The 12,607-nt window shown below is 51.7% G+C and overlaps 4 protein-coding genes across 4 annotated transcripts; all 4 read left to right on the plus strand.

Moving 5' to 3' along the window:
- Positions 1-603: 603 nt before the first annotated feature.
- L226DRAFT_474435 (uncharacterized protein) lies at positions 604-1,023 on the plus strand (the record flags this gene model as incomplete). The annotated part of the gene is made up of 1 exon (XM_067676591.1): positions 604-1,023. A coding segment is annotated over one exon (420 nt), but the record flags the coding sequence as incomplete, so codon positions are not given.
- A 2,156-nt stretch (positions 1,024-3,179) lies between these two features.
- Positions 3,180-3,332, plus strand: L226DRAFT_422842 (uncharacterized protein; the record flags this gene model as incomplete). The annotated part of the gene is made up of 1 exon (XM_067674593.1): positions 3,180-3,332. A coding segment is annotated over one exon (153 nt), but the record flags the coding sequence as incomplete, so codon positions are not given.
- A 1,078-nt stretch (positions 3,333-4,410) lies between these two features.
- On the plus strand, positions 4,411-7,039 carry L226DRAFT_527647 (uncharacterized protein; the record flags this gene model as incomplete). The annotated part of the gene is made up of 15 exons (XM_067679146.1): positions 4,411-4,456; positions 4,492-4,749; positions 4,798-4,897; positions 4,949-5,062; positions 5,168-5,270; positions 5,297-5,419; positions 5,593-5,708; positions 5,729-5,738; positions 5,774-5,942; positions 5,999-6,069; positions 6,158-6,256; positions 6,299-6,421; positions 6,460-6,615; positions 6,764-6,887; positions 6,951-7,039. The coding sequence occupies 15 exons, from the start codon at positions 4,411-4,413 to the stop codon at positions 7,037-7,039; spliced, it is 1,701 nt and encodes a 566-aa protein (XP_067528344.1).
- Positions 7,040-9,265: 2,226 nt separating this feature from the next.
- On the plus strand, positions 9,266-12,144 carry L226DRAFT_527648 (uncharacterized protein; the record flags this gene model as incomplete). The annotated part of the gene is made up of 12 exons (XM_067679147.1): positions 9,266-9,442; positions 9,606-9,803; positions 9,833-9,865; positions 9,929-10,070; positions 10,145-10,401; positions 10,487-10,769; positions 10,827-10,940; positions 11,009-11,074; positions 11,174-11,196; positions 11,230-11,347; positions 11,510-11,527; positions 11,582-12,144. 12 exons carry the CDS (start codon positions 9,266-9,268, stop codon positions 12,142-12,144), a joined length of 1,992 nt encoding a protein of 663 aa, XP_067528345.1.
- Between the last annotated feature and the right edge of the window lie 463 nt (positions 12,145-12,607).

A 12,607-nucleotide genomic window follows, 5' to 3' on the forward strand; every position in this document is an offset into this window, starting at 1 on the left:
GTATTAGCCGGGAAAGGGGCGGAGTTCAGGGGTAGTCGGGTCGGGGTTGTGTCGGAGGGGCGGCAGGGTGGACTTGGGCACGGGATGTGACAAGCCCGCCCATGCACGTGAAATTTCCAATCAAGAAGAGCAAGGCGGTGGATGGGATGGAGAGGGGACGCTGGTGTGAGAGATGCAAGTGAGTGCTGGAAACACAATGCGGCAGGGCAAGTATCCCAAGTACTTACTACATGTGAATAGAAATGATCTGAAGGTGAAGGCGGCAGATGGGGTGCATGCTGGCTGGTACCTCAGCGGCAACTCTTCATGTCGCCGCCACATTGCGTGTGAGCACTACAATGAATATGCCAGGTTGTGCAAGGAGGAAGGGATAGAAGAGCAAAAGGAGGTGATACCCAAGAAGATACAGCAAGAGAGGGAGAAAGCCATGCTGGCAGCACAGCAGGCAGCAGCAGGAGGGAAGAAAGCGAAAGTACAGAGCACCCTCAACCATGCCGTGAAGAAGGTTCAAGTCCCAACTACTTTCTCACCTGATAGCATCCTGCGGCATGTGACCATACACGTCACTGCCCTTCGAGCTCATCATGCACATCCGCACACTAGGCTGTCGCGCTCGCCAATGAGACCAGCTTCCGCAACTGCCTCATCGTGATGCGCCCACAGACTCGCAAATCAGAGCTACCCTCAAGAACGACCATCCGCACGCGCATAACTAATGACTATGCCGCCTACCTCGACTGCCTGGTGACCGATATCAAAGCCACCCCAGGCCGCGTTTCTGTCCTCTGGGACCTTTGCACAGCTCCGCACACCTCCACACCATACCTCAGGATGATCGAAACATGGATCAACGTCAATTCTACTATGCAGACATGGACTATGCGCTCCAAGGTCACCACTTTGCATGAGATCCTCAGGAAGCATAGCGGTGTCAACCTCGGACACTATTTTATCTTGTTCTTGGACTGCGCAGGCATCATGTTCAAGAAACACTCCAAGGTATGTTGTAGTAGTACACACTAGAGCCCATGGACTCCCCTCACTCCTCATCATCACATCCTGTTTCACTTCACACTCATCCAACCACGAGAGCGGCCGGTGCTCGCGCATGTCCATGGTCTGCGGCGTGGACGACTCGTTCATCGAGAAGTGTTGTGCAGCCGAGAAGCATCATCGGTCCGAGCTCAACTTTCAAGCAGTGGCTTGCAGTCGGCCACAACGTCTTCGCAGAGCCTGACCGCTCGTGCTTGTACAAGATCTGTGCGCTTGCAACACATCAGTACAGTATGTATACTGTATACTTCTCCTCGTCGACGCTCCCACCAGATGAGGAGGAGCCTGATGTGTTCACAGAGCTTGCTGACAATGAGGATGATGATGACTGGGAGGCACGCGGGGGTACGATCCATGCAAGCCAACAGCTTCAATCCGGATCCATCGCCGCCTCGGACAAGTCAAGCAACTCATCCATCTCGCACGTTGAGGCGCCGAGTCCCTCCCCACAGAAGTTCTTCTCCCGGGTTCTAGCCAGACACATTGACACTGTATCTTGTTTCACAGCTTGGACATATCACGAATGACAATGCCTCCACGAATCCAGCTGCTGCAAAGGAAGCAGCCACCCGTCTTCAGCGTCGCAGCGTTCTGGATGGATGGGACGTGAGCGAGAATGATCTCGGGTGAGTGCTTAAGATTGTCTGGTGCACGCTCTCAGAATTTCGGCTGCACACACGCGGTGCGCAGGGTACTAGCATGACTAATGTTTTATGCCAGATGTTTTGGACACATTGTGCAGCTTGGCATAGAAGACTTCATGGGCAATATCACCTGGAAGGCTGCCGTCGAATCCAAGGAAGCTATCTGGAATTACGACCCGCAGGCCGACGACTCAGCAATCAATGGTGGGCTCAATATTATCGCGGTCATCTGCACCCTAGCGGTCAAGGTATGTACTAACAGTCTCTATCTTGTTACTTACACTGATGCATGCCGCGCACAGATTCAGGCATCCGGACCGCACCGACAGCACATGGAAGACATCCAGCGTGCCCTCAACATCATTCCCCTGCTCACCATCCCACTCCATGGCAACACGCACTGAAGCAGCGCGCACGGCATGATGTACCGTGCTTGGACACTCTGAAAGGTGCATGCATCTCCTCTCATGCCATGTGCGCATTCATACTGATACCTCTCTTGCCCTTACAGGCTATCAACCAATTTGTGAGCACAGCGGACCTCAAATTCTGGCCAATCACACGACTGAAAGTGCAGAACGGCGTGAGAGCAAAGCACATACGCTGGACCGCATTCCAGCTTGACAAGTCCGACTGGGACAAGGTCAAGTTGTGTGCTGATATCCTTGCGGTGAGTGTTCATCTACGCTCATGCTAGTTTGCATAACTCACTCATACTTGCTTGCAGGATGCGAACTGCTATCATCAGATCTGTTCAAGCACCCGCATGCCGACCCTCTGGCTCGTGATCCCCGCCATGAAGGCACTGTCATCACGTTGGGAGAAGAAGGCTGCTGATGTGAAGTACGCACTCTTCCATGATGCGCTTCATGCTGGTCTTGAGAAGCTGTTGAAATATTACAAGCTTCTCAACTGTGCAGATGCTTTCATCCTCTCACTCTGTGAGTAGTGGTGCCGTTTTCCGCGCTCAACCTTCGCTCGCTAACATGTGCTTCACAGTTCTTCACCCATATTTCAAGCTACACTACATTGAAGAGTAATGGGGTGGTGAAGATGAGTATCTTGAGGATGTTGCAGCCGGGGTTCTGAACCCATGAAACTGGCAGAAATTTGCACATGAGGTTGTCGAGAAAAATGTAAGTCCCACGTTCACGGTGTTCTGCTTATGTTGTCAGAGATCTGATTATGTTATAGGTCAAGAAGTACTGGGATGACGCTCTCAAGGATGCTGAAAAGACAAGTGCAGCTGACAAAGATGTACCACCTGCAGATGCGTCCAGGAGCAAGGTTCGGGCAGGGTCTGGTGACTCAGACTCTGAGGACGAGTACGACCGAGCACGTCAACAGCGTGTCAATGCAGGCAAGGCTTCAGCAGACAGTTGGAAGGCTGAGCTCAAGTGCTATGAAGATGATCTTGCACTAACAGTTACCAAGAAAACTGACCTCGTGCAGCACTGGTCGGAGAGCACTGGCATCTATCTGACCTTGGCCTGGATGGCACTCGACATTCTGCCAGTTCCCGCAGCTTCGACTGGCGCTGAGTCGCTCTTCTCTCGTTCGAAGGAGGTTACAACAGATTGCCGCTTCTGGCTGGATCCTGACATGCTCGAGCAGATTCTCTCTCTCAACTGGCATTGGAAGGGAACACTCAAGGACTATGCAAGCATCAATAAGGAGACTGTTGATGTGGTGTATGAACCTGCAGAGTTCTGGTTTTTAGCATCTCAAGAGGCCTTGTACATAGACTCTGAAGCTGAGTCTGAGTCAGAGAATGCCTAGATACTTAGTATAACAGATGATCTTGATTGTTCTATGACATGCCTTGACTTCAAGTGTGCATGAAACTGGTCCTACAGTGGTCCTGACCAGTCCTGAGTGGTCTCGGACTGGTCTGGACTGAGGACCGGACCAGTATCTGGTCCAGTCTCAGCAAGACCAGACTGCAGTCCTGGTCTTGGTCCTGGTCCCAGTCCTACCAAAAAAGGCAGAAAGACCAGACCGGACCGGACCCTGCAACACTAGGGAAAAGGATACCCATACCCACGGATGGACAACCTGTGGGTAAACAAATGGATGGAATCGTGGATACCCATGGGTTTATGGCACTCGTGCTGGTCTCTACTGGCTGTTCTGCTCCCCTCTATTTTGACATTGCTAACTAATCACAGTTGTCTGACTAGCTCGCATAGCGTGTCACTCAGGTAAGACTAGGTACTTTGCCAGATGTACATCGAGTTTGCTGCAGGTGTGTATTGTACTTGGTGACCAATAGGAACACATGTTTACTCAAGCAGGGTGCTAAATCCTTCTAGCGCTGAAAACTATGACGTCTACATCAATGAGAGACTGCCTGACTAAACTCCCGATCCTATTGGATGCTGGGGATCCTCTGTTGAAACTCCGCCCAGGAGCAGACACTCGCTGCTGGCCATCCCCTTACTGCCCAGCACAAGGGGAATATCACGACTTTGGGGAGGCATTAGTCTGTCCCTGTGTTTCAACTTGGTGTATTTTGAGCTTCTTTGGCGAATTGCTAATACATATCCTTTGGTATCGATGCACCAGTCCAACTCATCCTCAGTTATAAGCAAGTCTGATGCGAGAATTGCCATAAGATTTTGCCCAAACTGGGTAGTTCTCAGCAATATGTGACACACTTGCAGCGTTCCTCTCTACTCTTCCCTCGCCTCTCTGCCTCGCTCCTCCGCTAGCTATGTCTTCTCAGTCCAGTAATCTGTCCAGCGAGAATGAATCACAGGGTACGCGTAATATTGCCTTCATCTCCTATGTGCAGTGTTGACCAAATTTTCAGAGCCCATTCTGCCTCGACCAAAGTTGACCACAATCACAGAAGGGGAACTTCTTGATATTTCTGGTCGAGACCCCTGCTTCCCCAAACTCTACACCATCAATAAGCACCCCAAAGTTCCTCAGGCCCTACACACCTTCATCACTCTCTTGGACATAAGCATGCAGGTGATGCTGGACTTTGACAAGTTTGTTGGTGGGATGACATTTCTGGAGGGTACAGAGGAGGGAATCACTCACATGGGTACATTTACTTCATTGTGTCCTCTGTTCATTCTCATCCCTGTGGCAGGGTTTCCTGCTGCTCTACCTGGCGATTACTTTCTCATTTGCTCTGTGCTTGGTGATGGTGATCCTATGAATGATCATCTTGCTCTATGGAGCCTTCCTGGGTGAGTATTATTGTTTGTGATTCTGGTTCACACATAGACCAATTGAAGCAGTCGGTCGATTTCCTATGGCACTCACAAGAGCTGGAAATCTCTGAGGGAGTATGTGGATGGGCCTCATTCTGAGTGCACGCCTCAGAAGTCTGCGTGCATCAATGGAATGTGGAGGTATGATGATGAGTCTCCCCAGGATCTGTAGCTGCAACAGACAACCACAAAATCACACGGGAGGGCAGGGTGCGAGTGGGTGTCCCCTCTACCTATACCACACAGGCTGAGAAGATGGGGATTGGGGAAAGGAAAGGAGCGGATGGGCTACAGGCAACCCTACATTGGTAGGCAGCGGCCAATGGGTGAGGTGGTGGCAGACAAGACAGTGAGTGAGACGAGACGATGGATGAGACGGCAGTGAATGAGATGGCAGTGAACGAGACGGCGATAAATGAGACGGCGGTGAACGAGACGGTGATAAACGATATGGTGGTGGACGAGACCGCGATAAACGAGATGGCGGCAGACAAAATGGTGATTGAATGAAGCAATGAAATCTGAACCCACGAGCGCACTGGCATCGACCACTGGCTTCTACATGGTGGTGGTGTTCTGTCATCCCTGACAGTGATACAAGACTTCTAACTACCAACGGCAATGGCCAGACTATCTAATCTAATCTAGATGTCCTGCTCAGACGAGCGCAGAGCACATCATCCCCTCCCCACCTAAATCTGAACCCTCCTGGGTTCATGCCCCAGGGCGCCAACCCTGCCAAGCATGCACGGGATGGGAAGAGAGCGGGAACGTATGACGGGGCATGGTACGTAGACGTTGTTGCAGTCAGACTCAGGTGCGATGTTGCAGATGGCCTTGTTCACAGAGTAGTCAGGAGGGAGGGAGGTAGAGCTCGCCCTAACTGTCGGTGAGGAACATGAAGCCGGTGGAGAAGCAGCAGTCATCGCGGCGGCCACCAGAGCACGAGGCGGCGATGACAACGTTACCACCATGGTAGAAACTGGGGAGCTTGCCACCCATGTTGAAGTCGAAGCTCAAAGTAGACGGAGTATGAGAGAGTGGCCTCCTTCGCATTCTCGAGGTTGAAGTTATCAGGACCAGTGGCATGGAACGAGAAGCCACCTTGGGGCTCGTGGGCGAACGTGTATGGGCACGGTCACGTACTTGTGCGTAAGCAATGGCAGGGGCTTCATGACACCAAGAGGGCAGTCGCTGAGTGGGAGGGCATCGTTCAATGTGGACGAAGTGGTCCAGGTCTCGGATCCAGGAGGACAAGATGGGGAAGAGCTTCTTCAGCGCACTAGTAATGGAGCCGAGGAACTGCTGGTAGCAGGCTTCTTGATGCTCGAGCTCGTGCTAGAGGCCTTGTGCATAAAGCTGGAATGGTGAGCGGAGGACTCGGAAGCCTTCGTGCTGCTCGAGTGGGCAGCAGAGGTAGTCCCAACCGTGGTGCTGGTCACCTCAACCAAGGAGGAAGCAGAGACAGATGCGACAGCGCTTGTCGTGATGTTGGAGATGGTAGGGACAAAGATGGGGCCCTGCACATCCTCCTGTAGTGGCGGTGGACGGGGGTGGCTGAGGTGGAGGTGAGAGTGAAGGCGAGGACAGCGAGGACAGTCCTGAATGCGTACGTGGTGGCAGCCTGGGAGCTCGTCACAGACTGCCAGGCACTGCTGGAGTTGAAGGTGGTGGAGGCTGACAGGAGAGTGGGCGTGAGTCTGAACGCAGGGCAGGGGAGTAGGACGGAGACGGGTGACTGAGGTTGCCAGTGGAGGTGGACTTGGACAGCTGCAACAGAGCCCGCGAGGTTGCTGAATAACCAGATGGCTGCTGTGTAATGTTCGTGTGTCATATGAAAAGGGATGGCACATCCTCGTCCTCGCCGCTGCTCCAACCCAGAATGACCAACTCACTGTCGTCCTCCGCGTCCCTCACCACGCCCTTTCGGCCCGATGGCACGGTGATGGCTTGCGGGTTGCAGATTGTGGGTATAGAATGGTTGCTTGGCTGGTGCACACGTAAAGCATTGTTTTCATGTCGTGTCCAGTCGTGCATGTGGACACAGGCAACGCATTCTGTGCAAGGCGACGGGGACCAGGTGCAGAAGCAAAGGAGCGTATGCAAGACAAGACCTGAGATGAATGCAAGCTCTCTTCCAGTGTAGACGATGAGGAACGGGCTGTCATGAGGAGCATCAGGGAGGGAGAGACGGGGATGGGGGGCCCTGGCCTGCACATGCAATAACGTGGCCTCAACAACTCACGGCCTCTCACAAATTGATACACGTATGTGGGACATCCAGGGGCCCTTGATTCCCAGGTCTTGAGATGAACAGACGAGAGGCAGGAGAAGGATGAGCTCGTTGAGCTTCGGAGTGGTGGGCGCTAATAGAGGATGAGGCAGACGATGCTGCACATCGGCAATGGCTGGTCAGATTGCTTTGCAATCGCAGGGTGAGGAGCCCTGTGCTGTTGGGGACGTGCGTGCCAATTTTCAGCAGGATCCAGCAGCAGGTGGATGTGGTATAGGGGGTAGGAGATGGGTAGGAATGGGGATGGGGACCTGGAGGACTAAAACGCGCTATCTCAGCTCCCTGGGATCGGGGGCTCTCGCCAATTGACATGTGTGAGGCGCAGTGGATGGAAATGGCACTGAAACTTTGGCGGTGAATGGGGAAGATGTGGAGGAAGGGCAGAGTGAACAGAGACTGAGTACTGACCTGGCAGGGGCACCTACTCAACGACATGATAGCTCCCCGCCAAACCATCCATTTCCTTTGCAAACCGAGACCTTCCCCCCGCCAATGTCACATCCCGTGCCCAAGTCCGCCCTGCCGCCCCTCCGACACAACCCCGACCCGACTACCCCTGAACTCCGCCCCTTTCCCGGCTAATACGTCACCACCCCTACTCCTTTCCCTCCTGCCTTATCTGGACTTCTGTCCGGACTCAGATCACCTCCGACCCCCGCTCTGTCATCCGATCGTATTATGACATCAGTATCCACTGCCTACACTTACTAGCCCAGTTCAGTTGCTTCCGCTCTGTCATCTCCGCAGTGTATCCGCCGCCTATACTTACTAGCCCAGTTTATTTGCTTCCGCTCCGTCATCTCCGCAGTCTGCCTCCTGTCTCTACTCCTGTCGGACTCCTATCGGACTTTCGGACTTTCGTATATAAACCCTACCTTACAGTTGCATAGTTCTTCAGTTCTGATATCTCGTTTACCCACTCGACTACTCAGTACTCAATCTATCTGACTTCTCTGCCAACCTCCGTCTGATCTCCGTCCGACCTTCCGACCGGACCTCCGACCTCCGACCTCTGACTTCTGTTCTCGTCTCTGTTCCTAACTCTCTGCTTGACTCTCTTATTCATAGCTTGCTCCGGTATAAACTCCGGAGCCTCTTGTCGGACTTCCGCAAATTGAAGACATCGACGACTCTTTGGGCGTTGGTCAATAACTTCGCCAAAGTCTTCGTTCCTGCGCACCTTTGGACTTTGGACTTTGGACTTCCCTTCGGAGTTCGACTTGTGCGCATAGTCCTAACAGCCAAAGCCTCTGATTATGGGTCCGAAATTGTGTGACAAGACGTGCAAAATTGCGTCCTCTGTGGAGGGTACAGTCCTGGGAGGTGCCTGAAGTGCTGGGACAATCTTGATAATGTGGCCTTGGAAGCACAGTGGGACGTATCACCTCCGGATTTTGCAGCGACGTGGGCCAGGTACCTCACAATGTATGTACCAAATTTTGCGCAAATCGGATGGGAGGGAGAGGAGGTATGAGGCGTCGAAGTCGAGACAGCTGAGGATAGGTGGGTCCCCGAAGATGATGCCGAAGCTCAAGAATGGAGCGGTGGATCATGTTGCAATCTGAGTGACCTATGCGTTGCTTGCTCCCCGATTGGTGTGCAAAGCTTGACGTGAATCCGCCTAGTTTTGAGGGAGCAGCGAGATGTCGAAGGTTGAGGGTAATGTGGCAAGGATGGTGATGACGGAGGCAAGCAAAGACACAAGGGACTTGGTGGGAAAATGAAATTGGTGTATAGATTGAAGCTATTTGTAACGCAGCTAGAAGAGAAAGGAGATCCCAGCCTGTGAGTAGGATGAGAAGGGACTAACCCCTCACAGTGGGCTCCATAATGATGAGTCTCCCCGGGATCTGTGGCCGCAACAGACAACCACAAAATCATGCGGGAGGGCAGGGTGCGAGTGGGTGTCTCCTCTACCTATACCACACAGGCTGAGGAGATGGGGGATTGGGGAAAGGAAAGGAGCAGATGGGCTACGGGCAACCCTACATTGGTAGGCAGCGGCCAATGAGTGAGGTGGCGGCAGACGAGATGGTGAGTGAGACAAGACAATGGACAAGACGGCAGTCAACGAGACGGCAGTGAACGAGAAGGCGATAAACAAGACGGTGGTGAACAAGATGGCAGCAGACAAGACGGCGATGAACAAGATGGCGGCGGACAAGATGGTGATAAATGATACAGCAGTGGACAAGACAGTGATAAACGAGACAGCGGCGGACAAAACGGTGATTGAATGAAGCAATGAAATCTGAACCCGTGAGCGCACTGGCATCGACCACTGGCTTCTACATGGTGGTGGTGTTCTGCCGTCCCTGACAGTGATACAAGGCTTCTAACTACCAACGGCAATGGCCGGACTATCTAATCTAATCTAGATGTCCTGCTCAGACGAGCACAGAGCACATCAACGGCACCAGGTTTGAGCAGCACTCCCAGGCCATCAATATCCAGACGTCCCACTGTTGCTATACCATTGCGCAGTCCTATCAGACCCCCTGCAATCTTGTAGGACCTACAGTCAGGATGAAGGTGGCTATGGGAGAGGACACCTCAGATCATCAAGTCATCCGTAAGGAGATTGTTGAAGTACGCATATGTATGCCATGGATGTTTAGTATGCCCTTGTTGTAATGTCATTTTTGGTACATGTATGTTGTAATCCAATCTCAGCAGCGATATGTTCTCAATGCATTTCAGTGGGCTCATTCAAGGCTGACCTCAGGAACTTCAGAGGGAAGCACAAGGACGAGAACGACTCTCCTGGCGGAGTGACATGTATGGTCAGTTACGGTGATCTTCACCCAACAGACCACCCTGGCTACTTCATCATCAATGATCTGGGTGTTGCTATCTGTAAGTCTGACTGCAACTCGCATGTCACATTTCATTGCTCATGATATCATCACGGGGACTTTGTCTCATCTCAGGCCTGAAGGACTTTGTTGTCATTTGCTTCTGCGGCCTTCGCTGGCACGGAGGATTCCCGCATACAGCACAGCCCGGCGAGGAACCCAAGCCTTGGTCATACCACTTTGTAGTAGTGTGCTACCCACCTCATGCAATGTTGGATGATAGCACAGTGCTGAGCCTCGGTGCATTACCGGGCGGACATCACCTCTACATGCCGCCTGAATTTATTGATGCAACTGCCACCGGTTACAATTGTACTGAACCAGAGACACAGGTACGACAATGAGCCGGTGCCAACTAACATTGCGAATTGGATTCACTCGGGCATGTACCTCACCTTGCCCACTGGGATGCTTCAGTTCTACTACCACGGTTTATGCCAACTGGCACATCATCTTGGTCATCAAATCCCGAGAAGCACAATGACAATTGACTTCAAGAAGCTTGCCAAGTGTATCATGCTGAAGGACGATGAAGACAATGTTCATTACCCGCAGCCCTGGGAGTTGCATCCTGGATCGACTACAACCTCCGTCAAGTTCAGCTGTACCCACGCTGAGGCTGTTGAGAAATGGGAGCAACACAAGAACGTGCAGAGACAGTATATACCTCATTGCGTACACCTGCATCAAGACCATATTGGTCAGTGTTCTAACTCTAGGACTTGATATTGATGTTTCCTGCTCACCATCTAACTAGAAGTGGAGCAAGAGAAGAAGAAGAAGCGCAAGATATTTCAGGGAAGAAACACCAAGGGTTCCGCAAAGAAGAAATCCAAGACGTCCACAGTCAAGGTTCCTGACTCTCATCCTAGTAAGTACTAATTTTGACAATGGTTTACATTCTGCTGTTTCCGACTTGGTTTTGCATTAGACACACAGAAGTGCAAGCTCAGTGTGTGGAGGATAAGGGGGAAGATGCTGATGGTGAAGACAGCTACCCAGAAGGTACATTTTGCCTTGTCATAGTATGCGTATCGTAATTCACTCAGAAGAAAATCACAAAACCCATTCACAAGAAATCACATCGAGAACAAAATTCTGCAGGTTCTACTTCCTCCACTAGATTGGTGAGCCTTCGCAGTCAGTCCCATTCTGTTCAGCCTGCCAAAGTAACTGAACCAAGTGGTGAAGGTCGCCGAGCTTTCATTGTCCCGTACGTGGAAATCCAGATGGTACCCAAGGGCCGTAAGGTTCAGCATTCAGCTCCCAGCTCGCAGTGTTAGTACCGTAGGACCTCAGACTAGATACATTGCTGATAATGCTAATTTTTAATAAACTGGTGTGACACTGATGGTGAGGCTGAGGTGTATGCCAACACTGACTTCACTAGTACACACTATCTAGCAGAAGGATTCAGCGACTCACCTAAATCTTGTTCAGATGGTACCAGCAGTGAGGGTGGGTGTTTGAAGTTGCATCAAGCGGTCCTTACCGTACTTATACTGTTTACAGATGATGACCCTGCAGCAAGCCACGATGAGAGCCTGGGAGCTCTTGTCATTCACCCAATCCCTATTCCTGGCAATCTCCCCTCCATGCCGCCTTTTTACAAAGTCCTTCAGTTGTTCTCATATGAGAACCTCAGCCAGGCTCTCAGGACCTACTGCATGTTTGCTGCAAAACCAGAACGCAATGGAAACACTTTCTTGGAAGCTGAGGGGAACATCAACCTAGTCATTCAGGCGTTCTGGTCTAACTGTTTCAGCCACTATTTTCTTGCCATGCTGGCCGGGTTGTGGTCTGCCCACAGCGTCATCTCCCAGAAGGCCAATGCATTTGAACTTCAGCTGGCTTTCTACCGCCACAGAGTGATGTTATCCAGTGCTGCAGCATGGTATTGGTTGACACAGTACTGCGCTGCTCGCTGTGTGAAGATTGTCGACCTGTGCACCCAGGGCGTGGTCGACAAAGACTCTCCTGACTGGTTGGAGCAACAAGTCAAGTGTATCAAGGCAAGCACACCACCAAAAGGAAGTCAGAAATTCTTGGGATTCCCATGGGACTCTATGAACTGAAGTTGCACATATGATAGTCTATTGACTATCCTTCTCTCAGTTTATATGGAGCAAAAGGCAACGTGGGATGCTAAAATGTATAATGCCAGCAAGCTGCTTGGACAAGCAGGGATAAAATTCAAGGAAGTGGTTGTCAAGAAATCAACCGCAGCTTTGTATGAGGGAAGAAACCATATCTGAAACATGCTTGGATGTATTGATCCTGAATTGGGACCAAACGGCAAAACTTATACAGATCTGTATGCATTAGCCCGTAACCTAATAGTGCAAGATGAACCAGCCCTGAAGAGACAGCATATTTGTAGAGCTTGTGGATATGCTGAGGAGCCTGCTTTTGGTAATGGCACAATCTGGATGTGTGTCACATCCCGTGCCCAAGTCCGCCCTGCCGCCCCTCCGACACAACCCCGACCCGACTACCCCTGAACTCCGCCCCTTTCCCGGCTAATACGTCACCACCCCT

This window comes from Lentinus tigrinus (assembly GCF_003813185.1).
Source record: "Lentinus tigrinus ALCF2SS1-7 unplaced genomic scaffold L226scaffold_97, whole genome shotgun sequence".
In the NCBI taxonomy this organism is placed as follows: domain Eukaryota; kingdom Fungi; phylum Basidiomycota; class Agaricomycetes; order Polyporales; family Polyporaceae; genus Lentinus; species Lentinus tigrinus.